The sequence below is a fragment of the Cucurbita pepo genome, chromosome 8, assembly GCF_057944985.1.
Source record: "Cucurbita pepo subsp. pepo isolate OVF chromosome 8, ASM5794498v1, whole genome shotgun sequence".
Taxonomy (NCBI): domain Eukaryota; kingdom Viridiplantae; phylum Streptophyta; class Magnoliopsida; order Cucurbitales; family Cucurbitaceae; genus Cucurbita; species Cucurbita pepo.
The window spans coordinates 11,966,484-11,992,013 of NC_141805.1; the positions used below are offsets into that span (position 1 = coordinate 11,966,484).

The window sequence follows — 25,530 nt, forward strand, 5'->3', positions numbered from 1 at the left end:
CAATGGAGTAGACAATATTTACTAACGATAGACGTGAGAAATCGTAAGGCCGACAACGATAGATAATGAGACGATTGAGAGTGATATATAACAAAAAGTGGACAATAATGACATTGTCTGTTAATTGTGGGCAACTCGTCTCGTTTGCTGCACTCCGCCGCTCATCCGCCGCGCATGCCTACACCTCACATGGGGACTGGCTACCCACTACACTTTTGTAGTCAGAGATGAAAATTGAACCGTACAGTCACGGAAGAATGATCCAGATCTACTACACCTCTACTTCAGCTGTCCGAACAGAATTTTGTGTCAATTGTTACGAGGACCTCCCGTTCACAAAATTGTCTTGGAGACCACGACCAATTTCATATTTGACAACGGGGAAAACTCTGAAAGACCCTATCAACCACAAGAAAGTTATATACATTTTGCCAGAAGAAAAAGGAACTTAGAACTTTTTTGCTATTTACATTAAAATTAAATATCCTATACTTAACATATTAGTATTTAATAATCATGAACAAGAGCCACGATTGAATTTCAACTTTGATCTTTTTCACAGATTTCTTCTCCCTCACTTTCCTGGTCTTGGGCAGAAGAAGCAAAACACCCATCATCGTCGTTCATCGCGCCTTCGACCTCATTTGCACCTTGTACTGGTGCATGTGATGATGCTAAACTTACCTGTGGCTCCGGTAACAAACTTGTAAGACCGTTCTGCTTCAAGTATGTCTCCAATGGCAGGCTTGCTATTTGAACGAGACTCATCATGCTCACTCGGTTTGACACCCCTTGTACTTCATTTTCCTGGTCAGGATGGCAATTCAAATCTAATTGGTCCTTACCAGTTTCGACCAAATTACTTTGGCTTCGGGATTCATTTGTCAGTTGGGCTTCATTTTCAGAAGGACCGAGGTTCAGGGATACATGTCTAGAGGTGTTGTCCAGCTCAGTTTCATCTCGAGAGCCCCACTTAAGCTGATTCTTCTGTGCAATTTCAGCTTCACGCTCAGACTGCCGCTTCTTCTTGCGCATCATTAGAGTTTTAAATCTACGTTTAACTGTCATACAAACATTGCATGTGCATGTAGGTTTGTGCTTTCCCTTTCCACTGGGTGGTTGGATGCACACAATGCATGAGCACCCAGGACGGTGCCTCGGATGCCTTGTTGTAGTTGCAACTGATGCAGTACCTGGATCACTGACATTATCTCCTAAAGTTGCAGCATTTGCCAGAGCATCCAGACCAGAGGATTCATGATCCTGGATTGGTCTACTGAAAGCCAAAGTTCTCTGTCTCTTGAATTCTGGAAATTGGGCATTCAGAACAAAGTGTATATGAAAACATAATCTGGAAAGCATGAAGTAAATGCAATGAACGCACGGGATAACAACATGAAAAATCTTGAGTAGACACTAATATAAACACTTGTTCTGTGTCTTGGCACGTAAAAATAAGCAATTAATTGACCATGCATTCTCTCTGATGTTTAAATTCACACGTAAACTTATGCAGTTGAAGTGACGATTATAACCTAATAATCCTAGTGCTACAAGTTCTAATAAATGTGGAAATTATAAAACCGCATGCAAATCACAAATATAAACTGCTATTGAAAACTGTGTTGTATACTACTATAATGTCATTCTTTCGTATGTATGGATGCATGCTCATCTGCACAAAGACAGAGGAGAGGAGACGAACAGTAATCGTTGGAGAAATATAATGGTACACAGCCATACCCTTATTTAATCTGAGAATATGTTCCAGTTCCCTTGTTGTCAGTTCTTCAGGTGTAGAACATGAACTCCTGAGAACATGATTTCAGAAGTATAAAATAAAGTATAAGCTCTCTCACTATGAACAGTTTCTCCTTGAGTAGACATGTAAAAAAGGCAAGGAAAACAAGTACTTACATGCTTTGATCCCAAATATTTTCCACGCATGTCCACTTGGAGGGCAGAAGTACATCAACTGGCAATTTTCGCCATTTAGAGCAATCATCACACTGTGCCCATTGCTCCTGCCCCCTGGTAGAAGACATATCAGTTGAAACGATTATCTTTTCGGTACTTACAAATAGGAGGTTTTAAGTACTTGAAATGCTATGAGCGGAAGTATTCTGGAATAAAGGATTATATTTTGGGTACTCAGTGCTGTGTGCATGATGGTTGTAATGTGAACATATGTGGTGTAAATGTTGTCCGTAACAGTCAAATTAAAAAGTAACAGCTAGATCAAATGGCAATTATAAAACTTGTAAAGCTTGAACTCTAAACATTATTAAACATAGAAAACAATTACCGATTTGAGCGGACCAAAAAAATGCTCCTCTTTCCAAAAACTGGAGGTTCCTGTTTGAAAATACACAAAATTTATACATGCTTGTCAGATCAGTACCGTGCAACAATTACTTCAACATGAGTGCTCTCCTTGACACAGGTATTTGCTTAGATTTGATATTAACTCAAGATAAATAAACTGGAAAAACAGGGACAAAGCAGTATGAATAGGGACTTGGACAATGAAACAAGGTTGGGGAAAACCTTTTGCCCTTGATGAACACCAAGAATAAAAACCTCTATAAAAGTAGGAATTAAAACCACATATATCACATACTTCATATTCTTCAAACTCATGATCTTCAATCACGAACTTGCTCGGTTTGACAGTTGGTGGTGGACGAAGCAAATCCTGCACCTCGTCCCATTTGAGTTTCAACTCCAGCGCATCCTGACAATCAACGAGCAGCCTTTTACTTTTAGACCCTATATTTCGAGTTCTTTTCCTCTCTGGTGCAAGCATTGAAGACAGGAGCAAGCCCTCTCTTGATTTATCATCATGTTTCTCAGCTTTTTGCCAGCTCATATCAGCACCAGGTTGATTGAAGTACCCAGGCAATAAATTGAGATGGGGATCCATATTGCCCTTCAAGGACTGTAGAAGGCTGGAATGGCCACTCAACATAGGAAGATTTTCAAAAACACTTGAAAAGAATTCACTCGAATGGCCACCAGCAGTAGAGAGAGCATTTGGATGAGTATCCTGTTCAATCAAATAAATAATTCAATCTCAACTTTACACTTTTTAGTGTTTTAACATTCAAAAACTTGCAGTAGCCAGCTACCTGCATTATAGAAGAGCTTGATGCTTTGCGAAATCCCATAATAAGTTTGCCTTCAGGATCCATGCGGCTAAAAGTCACTGTGCCAAAAATGAAAAGAAACACCATTCAATTTTAAATAGTACTTCCAGAAAAAAAAAAGCAAAAAATAAAATAAGATAGTTCAGCCAAGAAAAATCTGCAAACGTTGATGGAAGAGGAAAACTGATTTAAAAATCAGCTGGCACAAACCACTGCATATTCTCTGGCTTTATTATTAGAAGGATAAACAATGGAAACAAAAAATCACTAACTTAATCGTTAATAGTTTAAAATTGTTGCTTTCAAATAATCCAACCATGAATACGTACCTGTATCTCCAGCTTGCAGCTGCATGGACTGTATGCAGGGAGTTACACCTTCCAAAACATACATTCTACTGTTATTATTGGGCCAAAACCTGAACTGAAACACCCACTCTTTTCCTTTGATATCTTGAATTCTGATAGGAAGGCCTTCTGGCTGAGAGATTGGAGGAAAATATGCCTGCAAAGTTGTCCAGAGATCACCTAACAGTTTACAGTATCCACTACAGTAAACATAAAACATCGTCACAAAACTAGACAAATCATGGTGCAAATCTTACTTCAGCACAGGCTTTTGGGACAACTAATCGGCCTATACGACCAGCATCACTGGCACTGAGCATCTTTTCAAACAATGGCACAACAGTGGAATTTGAACTTAAGATCAGACAGTTAAGGAGTAGCATTTTAATTTTTATAAACCAGGAAAATGATAATTGCTCAAGACATGGAAATATGCTGGCAGAAAGTAATAGAACAATTAAAATGAAGGGATGGATACGCTCCAGATATCTGTTGCAGTTCTTGGTCAGTAATCCTGGGCCAATAACGAGGAAGCAATTGATTCCGCCCCCTCCCTTCAGCAGGTGGCCTTGCTACGCGTACTTGTGAAACCATGCTAGCATTTGGCTCTAAGCCTACATTAAATAATGCACGTGCGGGCTTCGGAATAAGATGACGAGATCTAGAACCTAGAAGCAAAGGAGAGGATGACATGCTATCCTCTTTTTCATCACTAGAAACACCGGGAAGAGGATTTGAGTTACCACATCCGAAAGCAAGAGAATCATAAGTAAACTTTGTTCCATTGTCTGCTTTGCAGATTTCCTGTTTGGCAGTTTCATTCAACCCATTTGTCGTTGCCTGATTGAATTCCAAGGAAGATACATACCCAACATCTTTCACCAGAGAAATATTTTCTTCATGTTTCATTTGAACTAAGGATCCAGTTTTGTCATTACTTTGCAATAGGAGTGATTCCCTAAGTTCATTTCCCTCTGCCTTGTTTCCCTGCTGGACGAGCCTTATTCTATCACTGTTATCATCTTCCACTAAAAGTGTTTGTAAAGCACCAGAATTCTGAACTTGTGGTGTGCCAAGCCCATTCAGCTTTTCACTAGTACCGGTCTGTAATAATATATCCCATAAGCAGAATAATGAATTAGATATCATTTGGTAGGAGAGAATAATTGTTGGAGGGATAAGAGAATCTTATAATCTTTGTTGCATCATTACATAATCCAAAAGCTCAAATAGAAAGTTCATTTAAATAAAACAAAAGGATTCTTGTTTATTTACAAATATCAATTGCTTTATCATAGAAGATGGAACAGAAAAAAGTACAACTGTAGCAAGGAGGAACACCTTCAACTTAAATACTTAAGATGCTAAATACAACATGTAAACCAGTTTAAGTGAAGGATCATGATAAGAGCAAGAAAGAATATGCCACAAAGCATAACTTAAAAGTAAAAAAGTTAGGCATTTGTGGGCTATAGTCAATAACTAGCAAAGTTGCAACATAAACCAGTGAGTTATACAGGTGTACGTTCTTACAATATGAAGCTCTAAATCTTTAGCGCAGCTTATACAGTTCACCCCCCCACTGTCATGAAGCTCCATCAGGAACTTGGAAGCAATGCATCCGCAATGAAGATTCTGCAATGAAACACCATTTGATAAAAATCTAGGCATATAAGGAAGAGAAAGCATTGAAAAGAAAAGAGATTGATTATTCCAAATTGGATTACCTTGCCACATGAGGCACACTCCCTCCAACCAGAGTCTTTTAAATGGAACACGTCGCAGAAAATTGACTGCTCGTAAGCAGACCTATTAACAGTTCATTAATTGTGACATGTTTAGGATCTCAAATTCAATAATATATATATATATATATATAGAACTTTTGACACAAATAAGATAATAAAACTATGCACTCAAATTTCTCAAATTCTAGATAGCATAATGCTAGAACAAAAATGAAATGCACCTGAAGGAAAAAAATTTAAAAATATATTGAAGTTAATAATACAGCGAGAAACTATTAGCTGGTAAAGCACAATTCAAGGCTAATTTATGCCTCTTGAGCAGCCACTCTAGCTTCTATTCTACGACGGCTAAACTAAAAATCTTACGGCCAGCTGCAAGCCAAATAAAATTCGAAAACTTGTATCCTATTTACCTCAGGCGTAAAACAAGAAAGGGAGAGAGAGTATATATGTAGTTAAAATAAAGTCAAGCCAAAGCGCAGAAACCTCAACAGAGCTTCCGCTGCTTTCTACAAAACTTAAATAGATTTTGAGCCCGTAAAATTACCCGCACTTATCGCAGAGAGTAGCAAAATCGCCAGATCGCAGAGCCCAACCTTTCCTCCATTCGGTTGAAGAGGATGCTCCGCATGACACATTCATGCAAGTCCTCGAAGCCATTCCTCAATCTCAATTCTGAAAATTTCACAAGACCAAAATTCATGACGCGGAAACGAGAGCCCTAATTAAATTAGATAAACTCCAGCAGCCGAGCAATCCATAGTCAAAATTAGTCGACCAAACAGGACACCATACAAACAACCATATGAGAAACAGAGCTAAGATACTAGCTAGTTCTCTCTCTCAAACAGCAACTAAAATTGCTAAAGTCGCGACTACCATAAAAAAACATAGGTGCCCATGGGATATAAACATTCAGAGGAAATAGAGCAGGACTGAAGCTTTGAAGATTGAGGAAAAAGGAGATAATCATGAAGAGAGTAAGATTTCAGGTACCTTAGAGCTGGATCTCTGATCGGAATCGGAAAGTTGAACGGAGAAGACGAGTGCTCCCAAAGCAACCGAGGAATAAAGTAGAGATTGAGAGAGAGGATGAAGAGGAGAAGTTGGGAAGCACAAAATGCATGCACTGATGCACGATGATGCTTCAAGACACAGCCATCCCCACTTACCCTTTCTTCTATTTAATTATTATTTTTCATTTTAATTTTAATACACTTTTAACAAAAATAAATAAATAAATTAATTAATTAACATGAAATTTAAGAGGGTCTATGTTTTTTTTTTTTTTTTTTTTCATTTTAATCTCACTATTTCCAATAGATTTTAAATTGGTTTTTTAATAACTTAATTTTATTAAAATAAATTAAATAATAATAAATTTTTATTTATATAAAAAAAATGGAATAATACTGCAAAATCTATCAATTACGTTCACTAAACGACAATTATAACTCCTCACCTAAAAGAGTAACAGTTTCAACGTCCGTACATGTATCTTTCTTAGACAACTTAGGCTCAGGTGGATATAGATCAATTTTAAGATTTATTAAAAATATAGTGACTTAATTTTAAAATATTAAAATTATATTTTTATTTAATTATTTATTATTTGAAATTAAGCTAGTTTATTAAAATTAAAATTACTATAGGAAGCATTTGCGTGATCATTGATAGGTCAGCGTGATTAGAGTGAAATGACGGAAATTAGCTCAGCAGCGAGTAGGAGACACGCTCGACAAGGGCGAGTGGGTTAGGTTAAAGCGGATTATCTAAATGACAATACTGCGCCAAAAAGACAGTTCCGTATAATGCGCCATACCATTTTTAATCCAATCGCATATTTCGCATGCACTACGGTTTCAGAGGAGGAAATGACCGAAATGACCGAAATGCCCTCCTCTTTTGCACTTTACTACGCTTGTGCCTGCCATATAACCGAACCCCAAAATGGTCCAGATTTCCAGTGGGAGTCGGAGGCCTTGAGGGCCGTTGATTATATTGGATGTGACGTAGGCTGATTGGGTTGATGGATCCAGCGGCGGAGATGGGAGGACACCAACCGCGCTGAAAGAGAGAGGCCAACTAGCGAACAATCGCGTCCGGAGGCTGATTCCGCCGGTGGCTGACACCCGGCAGGGGCGGTGCGGCGCACGCCTTTCAGTTCCCGCTCGGTAGTGGCTAAGGGGAAAAGGAATAAGCAAAACATTTTATTTAATTTTAAAAATTAAATTTATAAATAAAAATTATATTTATTAAGGATTTAAATATTTTTAAAAAAAATAATAACAGCTGACCCGAATTACGAAAAAACTATAGATTATTGGTTTATAATGATAATTAATTAAGGGAAAGGAAGAGGTGATGAACAGCAATTATTGCACAGAACTTGGTGATGGCCACGACACGGTTGCGAATTAATATTTGTACAAAACTAATGATTAAACAAATCAATATCATATCTTCTTTTTCTTTTTCTTTTTATTTAGCATTATATTTATTTGTTTGATCAAATTAATAAAAATAGGATTGAATTTTACCCTATATCTAAAAAAAAAAATATATTAAAAAAAAATTCAATAATATTCTTAATTAAAAAAATATAAAAAAATGTCTTTAAACTAAAAAAAATTAAAATTACTTTACAAAACAATTAATACTTGGTTAAAAAACACTATTTTAACTTTCAAAATTGTTTTAAAATATCTTTCATGATATCATTAAATTTAAAAAAAATTATAAAAATATCTTTAAACTTTTTTAAAATAAAAAATTTAAATAAATACATTTACTGTTACTACACGTTTAAAATATATTCTGTGATTTTTCAAGAGTAACATTAAAACATTTGTAGATAGATGTTGATGGATGACTTTTGTCTATATATTGATCGTAATATTTTTTTTATAAATGTAAAAAATTTTAATGTTACTTTTAAAATTTATGAGTATTTTTTTAACCTAGTGCTAATGAAAAAGTATTTTTTAATATTTTTTTTTAAAGAATATTAATAAAATATTTTAAGTTAAATGGTATTTTTGAAACATTATTAAAAGTCAGGTATTTAAAAAAAACTATAATTTTTTTTATTCACTTTTTTAAAGTTTACAAGTATTTATGAGATAAAATATAAATTTTATAGATATTTTTTTTATTAAAAATCTAAGGTTACTCAGTTATTTTAAGCGTGGTACATAATTAAAATAATTATAAAATTAAGTATACGTATATATAATTATATTGTAATAAAAATATATTTTAAATTTAAATAACTAATTTTATGAACTTATAAACTAATTCTCGACTGAAAAATATTATATTATTTTTTTTAACAATCCTAATAAAAAAAAAGTTAGGACCAATTAAAGAATGGCGGTAAAGGTGAAATCCTGCCCTCCCAGGCCTTATCCCCGAACGACGCCTTACTCCTTTCCTGTCATTCTGCGCAAGGCTCGAGGGGGAAAGCTCAGAGAAACCACTTACAGTTGCCGAGACGCTCCCAGACATGGCTGACGCTCTCCTCTGTAATGCCTCGTTCTCTTCTGCTTTTCTCGCCCGCCGCTCATCGTCAATGGCCTCGCTTTCGCTCTCTTCGAAGCCGTCTGTTCTCCGAACCCGGCGGTTTTCTTCCTCGGCTAATTCGCGTACCAGATTTTCGAGTAAACCCTTCGATTATGGCATTGCTCCGTGTCATTTCTGAATGTTCGGTTGAATTTCATTCCTCGGGTTTAGCATTGTAATTTTTGTTGCACTTTCAGGGATTTATGCGTTAACTAGCAACGACATCAAGGTTGGCACCAATATTGAAGTGGATGGAGCTCCTTGGCGGGTTTTAGGTTGTTTCTCTACCCCTTGTCTAATTTCCCCTTCCCCAATCATTATTTATTGCTGCTCGATTTTTCAAACCGGAGTGAGTGTTCTTGAATTGTTGTTTTTTGGATAGAGTTCCTTCATGTTAAACCCGGCAAAGGAGCAGCGTTTGTAAGGACCAAAATTCGCAATTATGTATCAGGAAATACGGTTGAGAGAACTTTTCGAGCAGGAAGCTCGGTGAGTAGCAGAATTATTATCTAGTCATGCATGCGAGAATTTGCTGTTCATATATATTTCAAACCTATAATCACTGCTGAATGGTTCAATATCATCCACTTTGTTTCCCATTGATTTTGGTAGATATCGTCCCTCTTGTTTAAATTGAACTCAGATATCTGTTTCAGCTTTTATTTCATTGATATCCCCACCGTATTAAACGGGCTAGAAAGTTATGTGGGAGCTTTTAGCTACTCATATAATGGGAGATTCGAGGGAATGAAACATTCCTTATAAGGGTGTGGAAACCTCTCCCTAGTAGACGTGTTTTAAAACCGTGAGGCCAACGACGATATGTAACGGGTCATAACGGACAATTTCTGCTAGCGGTGGGTTTGGGCTGTTACAAATGGTATCAGGTCAGACACCGGGTGGTGTGCCAGCGAGGACACTGGTCCCCAAGGGGGTGGATTGTGAGATCTCACATCGGTTGGAGAGGGGAATGAAACATTCCTTATAAGGGTATGGAAACCTCTCCCTAGTAGACGTGTTTTAAAATCGTGAGGCTGACGACAATACGTACGGGCAAAAGCGGACAATATCTGCTGGCGGTGGATTTGGGCTATTACAAATGGTATCAGGGTCAGACACCGAACGGTATGCCAGCTAGGACGGTGGCCCCCAAGGGGGTGGATTGTGAGATCCCACATCGGTTGGAGAGGGGAATGAAACATTCCTTATAAGGGTGTAGAAACCTCTCCCTAGTAGTCGCATTTTAAAATCGTGAGGCAGACGACGATATATAACGAGCCAAAGCGGACAATATCTGCTAGCGGTGGGCTTAGGCGGCTTGCCAGAAGAAGTGAAAAAGGAAATTTTCCTAGGGCGTAAAATGTGCATTACCAGCAGGTTATATAATGTAATTTGCAACTATTACTTCGGATCTCATGTAATAATCAAAACAGATTTATCTGCTAGATTTCAAGAACTATGTAGAAAATGGGATGCTATACCCAACCACACTTTATGCCCTCAAATGCTTTCTCAAAACCTTGATTCTGTAAAAGATTTGCTACAAATATGATGTTCTTTCTCTCATATTTTCTTCCTCGTCCATAATTATTTGTCTATAATTGTCTTTCCAGCTTGATGAGGCCAATGTATACAAGGAAGTCAAGCAGTTCACATACAAAGATGGTTCTCAGTTTGTTTTCATGGATCTGGTATATAAATACACACATGCACACACGCACACGCACACGCGTATATGTAGTTATGATTTGGTCGTTATTGTCTCCTTTCTCATAATTCACAAAGAATTTCTCTTTAGACAACTTGATATATGGGGTAGCTCTTCTCATAGTCACGTTCTATACGAAGCTAGTTAGCGAATAAATTTTAGTTTGCTAGTCCTCAACTGCATCAAATGAGTTGAAATGGCTCACTTTTCAGAGTACGTATGAAGAAATACGCCTAAATGCAGCCGACGTTGGTGATAGGACAAAGTGGCTGAAAGAAGGAATGGACTGCATCGTATTGTTTTGGAATGGGAAGGTAATCCGATCACTTAGACAGCTTTTTACAGGCATTTTTTTACTATGTTTCCCGAATAGAGTTCATAACGCGGTTCTTAAATGGTTCGCTCTCGAAAAAATACGATAAGATTTAGCAGCTTTCCTATTTCTTGATGAACGAGTCACATGTCATGAACATTGCTTCCAAGTTTCTACAAAGTGTCAGTGTGGCATCAGTTATAAGAACTGAAATATGATGATAGTAATTCTTGAGTCGTCTCATTTCTCTGTTCTCCCATCTTTTAGGTTATTGATTTTGAGGTTCCCAACACAATTCAATTGACTGTGGTTGACGTTGATCCTGGGCTGAAAGGGGACACTGCACAAGGTACCACACTTTTCCTTGTCTTTTAGGACCAAAAATCTTCTTTTAATGCTTTGTTAATGATTTGCAGCGAGATAAGGTTCTTTGTATTTAAGTGGGCTAAAATTTCCATAACATATTTGAGCATGATTAGATTAGTGTACAAAACCAATATCTTGTTGATGAAGATCCAAGTACCCAAAAATAATAAGGAATTAACCCTTTTAGAACGAATTACCTTGATGATCAAGATCAAGAGTAAAAAAAACTCGTTTCTAAGCTCGTAATTCGAATCACTTCACTAGATAGTTTAATCAAAACGACTTGAATGACTAATCTAAACCCAAGAAATGTAAAGGAACAAGCTGATGGCATGCATAATATGAAACTTTCATTATAATTTCTAAAATTTTCATACTAAAGCAACAACATGAATGACTATTTATAGCTTTGAAAATAAACATTACAGCAACCTATGGTTAATTGAAGGATTGTAACTTTTATGGCCATCAATACCATAATGATCACTATCTAAATGTAACTTATAATCTTAAAGATAATTCTCTGTAACTTAAAAAAATACAATAAAACCTCCATAAATCCAAGCAACACCCATGGATCTTGTCATCAACCATAAAATGTTTGTGGCATCATCAAGACACTTTATTTCGTATCACTTAGATTTACGAAATTTATGTTGTGTACTGTTTAGAAAAGCAACTGTAACCGTCTCAATCTGTATAGTTTGTTTTTAGCTTGTGAGTTTATAACTTGTTTAAGGTTCATTTCATAACTTGTATTTATGTAATTTGAGTTCATGTAGTCCCTGAGATTATTAAGTCCTTAATTTAGAATAAACAAACCTACATTCTAATGTGTATGATTTCCTAATCTTTAAGTTGCAGAGATCTAATTCATAGACTAAACATTCCTTAAAAGTGGAACATTTATGTTAATTTCCATGTGAGGCCCCACATTGAGGATGCTAGTGATGCTAGCGGGTGGTGTGCCAGGGAGGATGTTGGGCCTTCAAGGGGGCTGGATTGTAAAATCCCATGTCGGTTGGAGAGGGAACCGGGAACGAAACATTTCTTATAAGGGTGTGGAAAAAACCTCTCCCTAGTAGACATATTTTAAAACCGTGAGGTTGACGGTGAACGTAAACGGGCTAAAACAGACAATATCTGCTAGTGGTGGGTTTGGGCTATTACATTCCATTACCCACGTGATATATTGGAATCAACAATTTCCTCCCTTCAAGCGACAACGTCGTTAACCTCGATTCCCTCGATCCTCAACCATAGGGTTTGTGTCTGCATCATGGTCGACATAGATTTCCTGGTCTTAGTCATACGGATTGGTTCTTTTTCATCCAAGCCACAATATTTTTTCTTAATAATTACATTGGCAGCCTTCTAATTGAAGATGAAATTTGATTGGCAGGTGGATCAAAGCCCGCAACTCTTGAAACTGGAGCCGTTGTTAATGTCCCTCTGTTTGTAAACGTTGGCGATAGCATAGTGGTAGATACCAGGACTGGCCAATACACTAGCCGGGCGTGAAATTTGACACACACTTGACACTCATCGGCGGCAGGTTTTGTCAGTACTCTTCTAAAGAGCAATTATTTTGGTCTCTGTTGTAGATTCCTCTCCCTCCTACTCTTTTCACTATTAAGATTTGGATTCCTTAGTTAGTGCTGAAGTATCTCTAAGTATATACCAAATTATCGACCAGCTAAATTCATGTTTGTTACACAATTTTCAATACCTTAAGAAATAACTCGTTATCGGACAGCATCATAGATTTGTCTGCATAATGTTATATATGTAGTTAGTTAATTAATTAATTATTAATTTAACCAAATTAATTATTTAATTTGAAATAATAATTCATTTCTAAAAATAAGGATATAATTATTTACAATTAAAAGCTATATAATTTTATTAAAATCAGATCTTTGAGAATTAACTATTAATTATTAAGATTCTTGATATTACATAAATTAAATTATGGAAACTAAAAGTAAATATTATTATTATTTACACGAATTTTGATGGCATTTTCAATATCAGTAGTAAAGGATAAGGCCCAAGTTTAGGGCCCATGGATCTGTCAATGTCTTTATTGGGCCTTGCCTTTTCATAGGCCCAATAGACTAAGAATAAAATGCCCGCTAATTACAGCAAATTCTGAAGGCAGCATCGATAAAATTCTTTCCCCGCCACGGTTCTTCTCATCAATCTGTGTCAACAACCATCAACTTGCCAGAATTTGGAGCTTTTGAGAAATTTCCCCTCAAAATCATCTTACAGTTTCTTGCAATTCTGTGTACGCTCCTCAAATCTGGGCTGTGTTTCTAAGCTGGAGAGAATATGTGGTGTATTTGATTGTGTTCAATTCTCGGAGAATGAAATCAGCAAGAGTTATTTCTGACATTTCCAATCTTCAAGGCTAGAGAATTATCCTGATTTGGTTTGAATTCGATGGCGATGCGCGGAGATTGCTTTCTGGCATTGTTTTTCTGTTATGCAGTTGTTTCGGAGGTAACCAATGCGTCGCTTTGGGATTCAAGAAAGTTGTTAGACCCGGCTTCAAAAGATAACTCTACCGGAACGTCACCTGTAATTCTCTACTTTCTTTAAGAAGAGAAAAAGAATTGAAGAAAGATTCCTTTATCTCTGTACTATTTTATGAACTTTTCGTTTTCGCCTTTTAGGTTTTGCCTCTCATCAGTCCGAATTCTTCTACGAATCACTCGGATTCTGCACCCGTTGATGGAAAGAAGCAACGTGAATCACCCCCGCCTGCACCCCACAACTCATCGTCTAATCTGGATTCGAAAGGACTCAATAATTCGAGTTCTGGTACTTCGCATAATGTTAGCGAGGCTGGTAATGGTAAGCCTTTGGACACAAACAAGGGAAACAGGACTGAAGGCGGTCTTCAATCAAGTAATCGTGAAATTTGTGATGGTGTACCCGACAACAAGAAGTGCAGGGACCAGAAGAAGTTGGTTGCTTGCATTCAAAGTAATGTAATTGGTAAATACGAGCTGCTCTTTGACCTTATTCATTTCCTAAGCTTGATTTTTACCATGCTTTTCAGTTTTCTTCCGGCGTGGATTATGATTCCAATTTCTACACTGTTAGGTTTTTATACTTCTAGAATCGTGCTACCTCCAGAATTATCGCTTGTTAAATTTGTACTGGTAGTTGATTGGTGTTTATTTGTGTGCATATCTGCTTGGTCATATAATTTTTTAATATTGTCATTGGAATTTGGTATTGGTCAGTTGTGTGGCAGTAAAGTTCCATCTTCTGCGGCCCAGAAGCCAGTTGAGTATTTCTGGAAGTTCCTTTACACTCTTTTGAGGATTTCTAAACCTACTTCGGTTAATGATTGTTCAAACATGAGGAAGTTCTTAGATCTCTCTGTTTTTCTTGCATGATAAAGGAGCAACTTTTTATTAGTTCATATTTGTTGGTTGTACACAATGATATAGACTATTACATCATATTTTCATCATCTGATACAACCATGTTGTCATATGGGTCTGCCTACCTGTGGTGTGCCCAGGAGTTGTTTGGCTATCCTATCCAACTAACAAATTAGAATCAAATTGCTGAAAAAACCTTCGGGTTTTAGACTGCCCTATTACTTGGTCAGAAAGGTGGCATCCTTTACCAACCAAGTCACGGATAAAGCTTCTAATAAATCGGTGACATTTTCTCAATGACCGTAGTGGTCTTTGAATGGATTAAGTAAAAGAGAGAAGAGATGTTGGCCTCCTTGAAATCAAAAGCATAAGACCACCCAAAAGAGGAAAATATGTTCTAAAATTTTGTTGCTTGGCCGTTGGTAAACATGTTCCAAAATACTGTCGAGCAAATTTCCTAAATGTGAACTTTCACTCTTTTGGGGTAGCTATTCTTCAAATAATGGTGCATAATTGGTGGTCAGGATCTTTATGGAGGAATTAGATCTTGGAGGAAACATTTGCAACTGAAGGGGAATTCTAGAGATCAATTTCAAGAGTCAACATTATCAAGCTGATGATGAGGATACTTACTTGGTCTTAACACTTGCCTTCAAAGAGCTGATTTCTCATGAGCTAATCATCAGAATTCCTGGAGCGTTTGTGAAGAAGGGCTCGACTCAGATAGTCAAATGTAAGACTTCCTTCAAACTCACAAGGTGATAAGCTGCACTTTTCGAATGACCTCAATTCAATTGCTTCAGAAGCTCTCTTCTGCATTTTAAGAATAGACATAAAATAAGAGGTAAGGGAAGACCAACGTAGTTACTTGAGAGAAAAGCTTGGATCAAGGTGAGCCAGCCATCTTTGGAGAAAAGAGATATCTCCCATTGGATCTTCTTGAGAATTGGGTCTTAGTAGGAAGATTATTTTTAGATCATCATTAAGGGAAAACCAACGTAGTTACTTGGCCATTAGTCCAAAAGAATGATTAAAAATTAGGGTTCGTCTGTGCACTAACGATCTTCACAATTTAGCTCGACATAGTTGACATTCCAAGGTTGAATTCAATTCCAAGGCTTTGGCTGCTTCAGAAATCTTCATAACTTTCAAAAGATTTTAGAGCTTTGAATGCAAAATGGATGAGAATAGGATGGTATCATCAACGATTATGGAGGTATTACTTGCTGTTGCAACTCTAAATTAGCTTGTTGTTTTTTCTTATTAATTTTCAGAGAATTGCATTCCCTTTTAGAGGAAGAAAGGCTAACTAAATCTAAATCAATAGACAATTTAAATTCCCTATATACTAGGTAATCTAAATAAATCATTACATAATAGGTAATGAGATGAGATAAATCTAAATAAATCTCTAGTTAACAATAAATCTAAATAATAATCTCTAGATACTAGGTAACTAAATTTAAATAAATCCAACGAGATAAATTAGGGAGGTCGACTATTTTCCTTATTTAATTTGGGATTACAAAACATCCTTCGACAGTTGCTAAAATATTCTGTGATGAGAGACAATAGAAAGGGTGATGTGGGATTTGCTTCCCTATGAGCTCATTTTCAATAAGGCAAGAGACTATGTTTTGCCTTCCCCCTTAATAATGAAAAATCTTGCTCAGTCATGTTATGAGGAGTAATTTTAGCCTCTGCTAAAACTTTTGTGATAACTTTGTATATACGTGCAAGACTTATGGTCTGAAGTCTTTGTGATTTCTTCTATCAATTTTCTTAGGAATGGAGTGCAAGTATGTTTCACTAACATTAGCATTTGTAGTTCCCTACGGGAAAAAGTTCCAAGAGTCGAGAATCCTACATTATGTCAGTTCATACTCCTTGTTTGAATTTTTAGCCTCTTCAATTTCTAAATAACCGAATTAGTTGGTCCAACCAAATTAAGACTTAATTATATTTTAAACCCTGACTCGCCCAGTATCCTGTTCAAATATTTACTTCATATTTCTCTAGCTCAACCTCAATATTTGACTTGAATTTTAAGCATAAAGTAAATACTTGCAATTGTGTAGAATTTTATTGAAGAGAAGCAAAAATGCAATTGACATGTTTTATTTTTGTTATCATGACATGGTAACGTAGATAAGAAGAGAAAAAAAATTGGACACTTGAGACCTAGTTTTTACTATTTTTTTTGGCATCTGACCCTGTTCGTATTTGTTAATTCATTCAGTTCAGTTTTTTTTTTTTAACCATATTTTAGAACGTCTGTTTCTGGATAACATCTAAGCAAACTTGCGGTCCGTTCTTGTCTGACTAGTAAAGTGACTGAAGCAGAGTCCCTTCAGGTGCTAGTATCCCATTGTTTTGGTTTATGAATTTTATTTCTTACATGATTCTATTGAAGGAATTGCAATTTCTACTTCCAAATTATGTCCTCTAAATTAATGCTTATTTCTGTATGAAACCTGGGACTGGCCCGTTAACCTGAGTTTTTGATTAAGTGGTTGAATATTGAGACCTCATGTCTATGTTATGAGGGTTTCTTTTATGCATGTTCACTTGGTGGAGCCGAATGGCTTTTACCACTTCGTAACTTTTGGGTTGAGTCGATGAGTTTCTTAAACTGACTGACGTTGCTTAATTTCTGATATGTTTTCTATTAATGCTCAATGAAAATAACCTTATATTTATTTCTTTTTCCTTGCTGAAGAGTCCAAAGATTTGGCTGTTCTAGTCCTGAACAAAGGAGAAGATACGCTAGATGTGAATGTTACTGGAGGAAACTTTTTCAAGGGGCTTAAGATTTTAAAACATCATTCAAAAAGGGTATGGGCTTGTAATTTCAACCTATTTTGTCCCGAATTTCAGCTAGGCCTCATGTTATACTACCATTGTTTCTTTATTTCTTCATTTTTTGGGTATGTTGTTTGTAACTTTTTTCAAATTTCTTTACCACAGTTGAGTTGATGTATTCAATTAGACTTTCAGGTATCAGCTGCATCGTTAAAAAATTTTGTTTTTCCACTTCTCAAATGAGGTCTGCATCTCCAACCGTTCAAAGAAAAATCCCTACATTTTAATGGTTTAGCTTATGTATCAAAATTTTGTGATGGCTCTTTTTTTGTGGTCAGGTTGTTGAATTCATTCATTCTATTGTGCGTATGTCCTGTGAGATTATTAGGACAAGTTCCATTCTATATTAGTTCCAGTTGTTTTTCCATTCGTTACAGTCCTTCTCTGTTCTATTATTTTTCAGATCACCATTCCACTGACGACCTTAAAAGACATGAAATTAGTATTAGATGCTGGAAATGGGGAATGTGTGCTTTACACAAGCCCTCTTGTTTCTGGAGAAGACCTTTTTCTGCATCTCCCTTCATTTGACCAGCTAGTAACACCAGTCAACGGTGCTTACTTCTTAATTCTTGCCGTCCTAATCTTTGGGGGGTCCTGGGCTTGCTTCAAGCTTAGGAGGAGACAAGCCGGCGGTATCCCATATCAAGAGCTGGAAATGGCACTGCCAGAATCTTCCTCAGCTGTCAAAGTTGAAACTGCTGAAGGTTGGGATCAGGGTTGGGATGATGACTGGGATGAAGAAAACGCTGTGAAATCGCCAGGGGGACGCCATATTGGAAGCATTTCAGCTAATGGCCTTACTGCTAGACCCAACAAAGATGGGTGGGAGAATGATTGGGATGTTTAGTTAATCAAGCAACCATAAGAGAACAAAACTTTCTGGTCCCTCGACAATCAAGCAACCATGAAAGGGGACAATGTGAAGCACATAATGTTACCACTGAGGTCATTCCCTGGTTGAATGTAAACCTTCCTCCCTCCCATTTCTGATTAGATTATAGAATTTGTAGCTATCTCATCCTCTGTCAGAAGCCATAATAGCCGATCTGGTCCATACAAGTTTTTGGGTTTGTTTTGGTGGGATGTAGAATGCATGTCTCTTTATGCTTTTTCCTTTTTCCTTTTTCCTTTTTTGAATTCCTACTTTAAGAATACAGTTCCCATATTTTTACACGATAGCTTACAATATATAAATGTTCATGTAAAATTATGATGGTGTCTGCCATTACAAAACCTTGCCAAGAGAACCGTAAATAACACAATGCACACTCTTCTGGATTACATTTTTTTGTATTGATGACCAGGAAGCATTACCTCTCATGAATTGTCACGCCTGAATCTTACCTTCGCGTGGTTTTTCCTTTTAGATGAATGTCGGGGTTAGCTGTGCAATTGGGGTCTTGTCTCTCAGTGAAGCACAAGAGCAGAGAGGAAGGAGAAAGGCTGATGTAATAATTCTGTTTCCTTCGTTATGCTCTTATAAAGTTGTTTGTTCTTTTTTGCTTATTAATTCTCATTTTCTAAATAAACTGCGTTGATTGTTTCAGCTGCTCTCTGGATGCTTTCCAATATCTCTTGTTTTATAGTTATGGATATGCATTACCATTTCTCCTCTACTCATTCACTCGTGGAAGGTTCCTTTACTTTTGCTCTCCGAGATCCCATATCGGTGGGAGAGGAGAACGAACCATTCCTTATAAGGGTGTAGAAATCTCTCTTTAATAGACACGTTTTAAACCCTAAGGAAAAAGAGGACAATATTTGTTAGCAGTGAGTTTGGGCTGTTACAAATGGTATCAGAGCCAGACACTAGGTAGTGTACCAACGAGGATGTTGGGCCGGCCCCCTAGGGAGTGAATTGTGAGATCCCACATTGGTTGGAGAAGAAAACGAGATATTGGAAACCTCTTCACGCATGTTAAAATCTCGAGGAGAAGCCCTGAAAGGGTAGCAGTGAACTTAAGACTGTTATAATTACGCCTCAGTTTAGATGGACTATAATGATACAAAACTAACTCCTAACATGATTTTATGGATTATAATGATACATAATAACTCCTAACATGATTTTAGTGAACATTTCTTTAAGTTGAACATTTCTTTAAGTTGAACATTTCATTGCCTCTGCATTAAGGAATCAAAATAAAAATGGGTCCCTAACATCATATTGAAGAAGGAAAAGGCATTACCATTTTGGAGAGAGGACCCGCATGTGAATGGGGGTATTGATTATATCAAAGGCATTTGAATTTGAATAGGAATGAATGGGGTTCACAGTTCAGTAGGGATGTCAGGTCTACAATCATTTAATTATCTAAAGACTTGACGTCTAAGTCTTAATTATGAAACATGGCTGCCAAAGGAAGCTTTGCTGTGAAAGTGTGTGAGAGTGTGAGTTGGTTGTATCATTAGCATCGCAACAATAGATGCAGTGAGAGCTGCTGCCGAAGATGGCACTCCAAAGCCCACATCTCAATCACAGGTGAACTTAAATAAAGCAAAACATTACTTTTCTTTGCTTCTTTTCATCTCCCTCCACTCAAAACTAATCTCTTTCATCTCCTTAATCTATCCAACTAATTATCACCTTTTTTCTATATAGAAAATCTACCCAACTCCAATTTGGGTGATGCTAAAGAGCCTTCTCGTGCACAAGTGAAGCAACTCGACAGATAGGGAGAAGAGCGTTCACATTTTGTTTTACTTCCTCCTTCATTTTCATTTCTGAATTTGGCTCGCTCTTAGCTATGTATCCTTTGAACCCTTTATTTAGAAGTATATTCGAACCACCGACAATGATTTTCATACCACTTTTGTTCGTAACGATAGAAGCAAAAGTATTCCATTCTTTTAATGCATTTCTCGTCTTTTAGAAGATTTAGGAATAGTGCAAAGTGCATACTATGACTATATCATTTACGTAAATCAGAATCTTATTCCTAAATCTTCCAAAAGACGAGAAATGCATTAAAAGAATGGAATACTTTTGCTTCCAACATCTTTGATTCTACAGTGATGAAAAAAGTGATATGAAAATCATCGTCAGTGATTCGAATCCGTAGATTTGTGCAAAAAGGAGTTTGATAAACATGTTTAAAGTAAGTGTATAATTTATGGAAACACTATGTAATGTTTCATGGTGAAAATGAATATGGTATGGTGGCACTTTAAGGAAATGAACAAAACAGCTACAAACAAGTTTACAATGAAACCATGTAAATCAAACTCATTGAAATGGAAAAAGAACATTCAACTCTCCAGATTCATTCCAAGCCCTCCTCAGCTTCACATGGGGATTGGATCATCTCTAATATATTGACAACCTCGTTCATATCTGGCCTGTTAGATGGCACTTGAGAAGCACATATCAAACCAAGTTTCATCACAGGAACGGCCTCCTCAACACGGAAGTTCGATCGAAGCCTCTCATCGACACATCGCTCGACCGTGCCATCGTCCAAAGCCGCCCTCACCATATCACAGAGCACTATAACATCATCTTCCATGTACTCCACAGGTCTTTTTCCTGTCACCACTTCCAAAACCAAGATGCCAAACCCATACACATCACATTTCTCAGTTATAGTTACTGTTTTGCAGGCGAACTCTGGAGCCATATAGCCCAATGCACTTTGGATTTTGCTGCTTAAGATGCAACGGTCCAACATTGGCAGCAGCCTTGCCAAGCCATAGTCCCCCACTTTTGGTGTCCCAGAACTGTCTATCAAGACATTGGTCGACTTCAAATTGTAATGAATTATATCATTCTGGTGCAAATAAGCCAACCCTTTGGCCATCCCAAGAACAATCTTGAACCTCTGCTGCCACGACAAGCAATCGTCGCTCGTTCGGTCGTGTAGATGTTTATACAAGCTTCCATTTTGGACATGTTCATAGATGAGGAGCTGCAAGGAGGTTGTCCAGTAATACCCTTCAAGTGCCACCAGATTATGATGCCTGATCTGCCCCAGCTTCTTCACTTCACTCTCAAAATCCTCTTGGGACTTGATCAAGCTTGTGACAGTTAGCTTCTTGATTGCAACTAAACAACCGTCTCGAAGCGCCGTTCTGTAAACAACTCCAAACCCGCCTCGACCGAGCTCGCAATCCTTATTCAACAATGCTTGAGCACCAAATACAAACTCTGCATCTCCTGAAAACATGACTAGCTTTCCATAGTCTGGGTTAGTTTTTGGGGAGCAGTTAAAATCCTCCCCAGCAGATAATGCAAGAGCAGCAGAACGTGCCTGTGAGGACCTTGCACGGATGTTAAGGATACTCACAGCTACCACACCAAGTAAGATAAAAGAAGCTGCACCAATAGCAATGATGGATGATATGCTTAGTATTATCTCATGGTGATGCTTGTGGGAGGGGGAATTGGCGTTGGTATCGGAAGAGTTCGGGTTTAGGACGATTGGTTTCGGGTGGACGGAGGGGCAGGACCGGTTGACGACAGCACCACAAAGAGATGGGTTATGTGAAATGGAGAAGGGAGATATGGTGTTGAAGAAGCCCCCAGCTGGGAGCTCTCCATTAAGGTGATTGTGGGAGATGTTAAAGGATAGGAGGTGGGAAAGATTAGTGAGCTCCTTGGGCAGGCTTCCAGTGAGTTTGTTGAAAGACAAGTCTACGTTTTGAAGGTTGGAGAGATTTGCAAGAGCAGCAGGAATTGTGCCTGTGAGATTGTTGTGAGAAACCATCCTGCATTATTCATAACACATCAGTAAATTTATTGTCAGAAAGCAAGCTAGAAAGTACTCAGAACAGTGAAAAACAGGTTTTGGCTTTTCCTTTCGAGCTTCTCCTTAAGGTTTTAAAAACGCATCTACTAGGGAGAGGTTTCTACACTTTTATAAGGAATTTTCCGTTCACATCTCCAACCGATGTGGGATCTCACAATCCACCCCCTTGAGGGCCCAGCGTCCTCGCTGGCATACCGCTCGATGTATGGCTCTAATACCATTTGTAACAGCTCAAGTCCATATTATCCTCTTTGGGTTTTCTCTCAAAGTTTCAAAACACGTTCACACCCTTATAAGGAATGTTTCATTCTCCTCTTCAACCGATGTGAGATCTCACAATCCACCCCCCTTCGAGGCCCGGTGTCCTTGCTGCCACACCGCCTCATGTCCACTCCCCTTCTGGGCTTAGCCTCCTGGCTGACACATTGTCCGGTGTCTAGCTCTAATACCATTTATAATAGCCCAAGCCCACCGCTAGCAAATATTGTTCTCTTTGGACTTTTCCTTTCGGGCTTCCCCCTCAAGGTTCTTAAAACGCGTCTGTCAGGGAAAAATTTCCACACCCTTATAAGAATGCTTCGTTCTCCTTCCCAACCGACATGAGATCTCGAAACTCATTTAGTGTTTTCAAATTAAATTTCACATATTGATCCAAAAGAAGTAAATTATGAAAGGAAGTGTTGTTAATGGAAAGAGAGATAGAAAGAGAGAGAGCTTACAATGATGTTAACAACGAGCATTTGTCAATGGAGATAGGAATTTCCCCAGTGAGTAAGTTCTTCTCCAGCCACAACTCCTTGAGTGAGACAGCTCCTCCAATTTCAACAGGAACACTTCCATTCAATTGATTATCACTGAAGTCAAGAACATATACTGATTTTAGCTCACCAATACTACCAGGAATACAACCCACAAGATGGTTTCTTGATAAATTCAGCAACTGCAAGTTCCTAAGCTCTCCAACATTAGCTGGGAGATACCCATTCAAATGATTATGGCTAGCATCAATACTCAAGAGATTCTTACAATCCGCCATGGATTCAGGCAAGTTCCCAGTAAAATAGTTCATGGAAACATTCAAGTTCTTCAACAATTGAAGATTTCCTATTGAACTTGGCACTTGACCAGAGAAGTTATTAGCAGAAAGATCCAAAATCTCAAGATTTTTAAGCTCTCCAACCCAACGAGGAACTTCACCCATCAGAGAATTCCCTCGTAAATTCAAATAACTGCAAGAACTAAGCATCTGCATTGATTCTGGAAGCACCCCAGAAAGGATATTATCACTAAAATCAATTGATTTCAAAAACAAACAGCCACCAATATCCTCAGGAACCCTTCCAGAAAAACGATTCTTCTGTAAGTTAACCAATCTCAAATCATATAAACTTTGAATCCCAGAAGGAATCTGCCCTTCAAGCAAGTTGTTTGAGAAATCTAGTGATTGAATCCCTCTCAAATACCATAACCCAGATGGCAATTTCCCAGATAAATGATTTGATGAAAAGTTTAGAATCTCTAGAGAAAAGCATGAGGCTAAGGATTGTGGGATTTGTCCTGTGAGATTGTTTCTGGCAAAGGAAATGACTCTTATTGATCCACATTGCAGGAAGAGCTGTTCAGGGATGGATCCTGATAAACTGTTGTCACTCAAATCAAGAACTTGTAAGCTTGTAAGATGAGCAAGAGCAGAGTTGATTGAGCCAGTGAAATTGTTGTTAGCAAGTGAGAGTATTTGAAGAAACTGTAACCTGAGAAGGCCACGATCGATGTGGCCAGACAAAGAGAAGCCATCAAGAACAATCTCAGAGACCCTATTGGTTTTAGGATTGCATTTGATACCAAACCAATTGCAGGGGGTATCATCTTCTTCATTCCATGATATCAGTTTACCCAATGGATCTTGAAGGCCTGCTTTGAAGACTATCAACCCAAGAACATCATCGTTGAAAACAGTGTCTAAACAATGAACAGCAGCAGGAGATAAGAGAAGGAGGAGAAATAGTTTGAAAATCATGTTGTTTTTTGCAAGGAAATGCTAATTCTCCATGAAAAAAGAATGGATTTTGGAGTGTGGGACAAAGAGAACAAAGGTAAAAGAAGCAAACCCACTTTTGTTTTTGTGAGTTAGGTGTTGATGGAGAATTGTGGAAGAAAAGAAAGGAAGGGATGGAATGATACTCACTCACATGAACACTCCGACCAGCAAAGGGCGAAATGGGTAAAGATTGTGAGAAAAAAGTGGTGGGAGAAGCGTTAAATAGAGAGAATGAGAGAGGGAAGAGGAAATGATAATAATTATAACAAGAATGATACTGTCTGGGTTGTCTTTTTGGAGTGTCTGCCAAAGAGAGAAAAGCAAGGCGTTTGAAAGCTTTTCCAATGCCAATGGGGAAAGTGAAGTAGAACAGAGAGTGACAGTTTGCTTCATGGTCAAACCAGACTTTGCATAATCCCATGGTGTTTTGGTTTAGTACTTTGAGGCCGACGGCTACTATACGTAACGGGTTAAAGCGAACAACATTGCTAGAGGTAGGCTTGGACTGTTACAAATGGTATCAGAGTTAGCCACTAAGCGGAGTATCAATGAGTGGGGAACAAAACACTCTTGCAAGAGTGGAGTAGCATACACATTTTAAAACTATGAGGTTGACGGCAATACATAACGGGTCAAAGCGAACAATATTTTCTAACAGTGGGCTTTGACTGTAATTATAACGGTCTAAGCGGCATCATGTGAAGGAATTTGTTCAAAGTAATAAACTTTTTGTCTGATTGGAGGGTTTGCAGTCAGAAAATTACAAGTCATAAGAAGTAAACAAAAAATCTGACCCAAATTTGGACGTTTAGTTGCAGACTGAAGTAGGCATGAGATTGATGTTCGTAAGGGTTTTTGCAGCAACAATGGAAGTCTTTGAGAAGTTATTTTGTTTTGGCATCGAAGTTTCCACACTGAACATCTCTCCTTCCAATGTCATATTAAAGTCTTCTCATCTCGGGCTATGCAAGGATGCTTGGCTTGCACATGACACATGAGTGAGTGGCGTACATGGCGCATCAATTGTGAGTTTTTTTTTCATGCTTCCCAAACCTAGGCTGCTCACAAATCTATGTATTTCATAATTAATTCCTCACACAAATGTATGTATTGCAAACTAAGAAACAAATATATTCTAAACCGAGCATCATCTATTCATGTTCGGGTTATCACTGATTTCAATTTTAACCGCTATTTTTAGATCTAGAAAAGAATATCATTTTTTATGTTTCATGTCTAGATTTTTTTCGAATCATTGCCCTTTCAAATGATCATTTGCGTATGTGTTTGTGTTT

General features: G+C 37.6%; 4 protein-coding genes across 8 annotated transcripts; 2 read left to right on the forward strand and 2 right to left on the reverse strand.

Moving 5' to 3' along the window:
* Positions 1-426: 426 nt before the first annotated feature.
* Positions 427-6,401, reverse strand: HSL1 (HSI2-like 1). 3 transcript variants are annotated; one of them, XM_023684915.2, is made up of 14 exons: positions 6,238-6,401; positions 5,789-5,916; positions 5,221-5,302; positions 5,027-5,128; positions 4,237-4,597; positions 3,972-4,107; positions 3,751-3,847; positions 3,476-3,650; positions 3,129-3,205; positions 2,621-3,046; positions 2,306-2,355; positions 1,918-2,031; positions 1,744-1,811; positions 427-1,307 (listed from the first exon to the last, which is right to left on the reverse strand). In XM_023684915.2, exons 2-14 carry the CDS (start codon positions 5,899-5,901, stop codon positions 541-543), a joined length of 2,568 nt encoding a protein of 855 aa, XP_023540683.1. In that variant the 5' UTR covers positions 5,902-5,916; positions 6,238-6,401; the 3' UTR covers positions 427-540. The 3 variants fall into 3 exon arrangements, with proteins under 3 accessions (XP_023540683.1, XP_023540682.1, XP_023540681.1); XM_023684914.2 differs by having other exon boundaries at positions 3,972-4,161; XM_023684913.2 differs by having other exon boundaries at positions 3,972-4,597; positions 6,238-6,400.
* Positions 6,402-8,625: 2,224 nt separating this feature from the next.
* Positions 8,626-12,947, forward strand: LOC111799706 (elongation factor P (EF-P) family protein). The gene is made up of 7 exons (XM_023683154.2): positions 8,626-8,900; positions 9,000-9,077; positions 9,185-9,291; positions 10,416-10,493; positions 10,723-10,824; positions 11,091-11,172; positions 12,592-12,947. The coding sequence occupies exons 1-7, from the start codon at positions 8,747-8,749 to the stop codon at positions 12,708-12,710; spliced, it is 720 nt and encodes a 239-aa protein (XP_023538922.1). The 5' UTR covers positions 8,626-8,746; the 3' UTR covers positions 12,711-12,947.
* A 360-nt stretch (positions 12,948-13,307) lies between these two features.
* Positions 13,308-19,068, forward strand: LOC111800645 (uncharacterized). Of its 3 annotated transcripts, XR_015422234.1 has the most exons (6): positions 13,308-13,772; positions 13,868-14,192; positions 17,307-17,422; positions 17,853-18,415; positions 18,820-18,900; positions 19,000-19,068. XR_015422234.1 is itself a non-coding variant. In XM_023684433.2 (4 exons), exons 1-4 carry the CDS (start codon positions 13,635-13,637, stop codon positions 18,297-18,299), a joined length of 1,026 nt encoding a protein of 341 aa, XP_023540201.2. In that variant the 5' UTR covers positions 13,311-13,634; the 3' UTR covers positions 18,300-18,662. The 3 variants fall into 3 exon arrangements, 1 of the variants encoding a protein (XP_023540201.2); XR_015422233.1 differs by having other exon boundaries at positions 18,820-19,068; XM_023684433.2 differs by lacking the exons at positions 18,820-18,900; positions 19,000-19,068 and having other exon boundaries at positions 13,311-13,772; positions 17,853-18,662.
* Positions 19,069-20,441: 1,373 nt separating this feature from the next.
* Positions 20,442-24,662, reverse strand: LOC111799803 (uncharacterized). The gene is made up of 2 exons (XM_023683282.2): positions 22,917-24,662; positions 20,442-22,156 (listed from the first exon to the last, which is right to left on the reverse strand). Exons 1-2 carry the CDS (start codon positions 24,212-24,214, stop codon positions 20,716-20,718), a joined length of 2,739 nt encoding a protein of 912 aa, XP_023539050.2. The 5' UTR covers positions 24,215-24,662; the 3' UTR covers positions 20,442-20,715.
* Between the last annotated feature and the right edge of the window lie 868 nt (positions 24,663-25,530).

What these genes read in the sequence shown, in the direction of transcription:
- HSL1 (XM_023684913.2), bottom strand. Translation starts at nt 5,901, where the DNA reads ATGGCTTCGAGGACTTGCATGAATGTGTCATGCGGAGCATCCTCTTCA. An exon ending in ACTCTCTGCGATAAGTGCGG is followed by an intron (nt 5,303 to 5,788) that starts GTAATTTTACGG and finishes AACTGTTAATAG; the next exon opens with GTCTGCTTACGAGCAGTCAA. An exon ending in CTGCAACAGATATCTGGAGC is followed by an intron (nt 3,848 to 3,971) that starts GTATCCATCCCT and finishes TCTGATCTTAAG; the next exon opens with TTCAAATTCCACTGTTGTGC.
- LOC111799706 (XM_023683154.2), top strand. Translation starts at nt 8,747, where the DNA reads ATGGCTGACGCTCTCCTCTGTAATGCCTCGTTCTCTTCTGCTTTTCTC. An exon ending in AGCTCCTTGGCGGGTTTTAG is followed by an intron (nt 9,078 to 9,184) that starts GTTGTTTCTCTA and finishes TTTTTTGGATAG; the next exon opens with AGTTCCTTCATGTTAAACCC. An exon ending in GAAAGGGGACACTGCACAAG is followed by an intron (nt 11,173 to 12,591) that starts GTACCACACTTT and finishes TTTGATTGGCAG; the next exon opens with GTGGATCAAAGCCCGCAACT.
- LOC111800645 (XM_023684433.2), top strand. Translation starts at nt 13,635, where the DNA reads ATGGCGATGCGCGGAGATTGCTTTCTGGCATTGTTTTTCTGTTATGCA. An exon ending in ACTCTACCGGAACGTCACCT is followed by an intron (nt 13,773 to 13,867) that starts GTAATTCTCTAC and finishes TTCGCCTTTTAG; the next exon opens with GTTTTGCCTCTCATCAGTCC. An exon ending in TAAAACATCATTCAAAAAGG is followed by an intron (nt 17,423 to 17,852) that starts GTATGGGCTTGT and finishes ATTATTTTTCAG; the next exon opens with ATCACCATTCCACTGACGAC.
- LOC111799803 (XM_023683282.2), bottom strand. Translation starts at nt 24,214, where the DNA reads ATGATTTTCAAACTATTTCTCCTCCTTCTCTTATCTCCTGCTGCTGTT. An exon ending in TGCTCGTTGTTAACATCATT is followed by an intron (nt 22,157 to 22,916) that starts GTAAGCTCTCTC and finishes TGAATAATGCAG; the next exon opens with GATGGTTTCTCACAACAATC.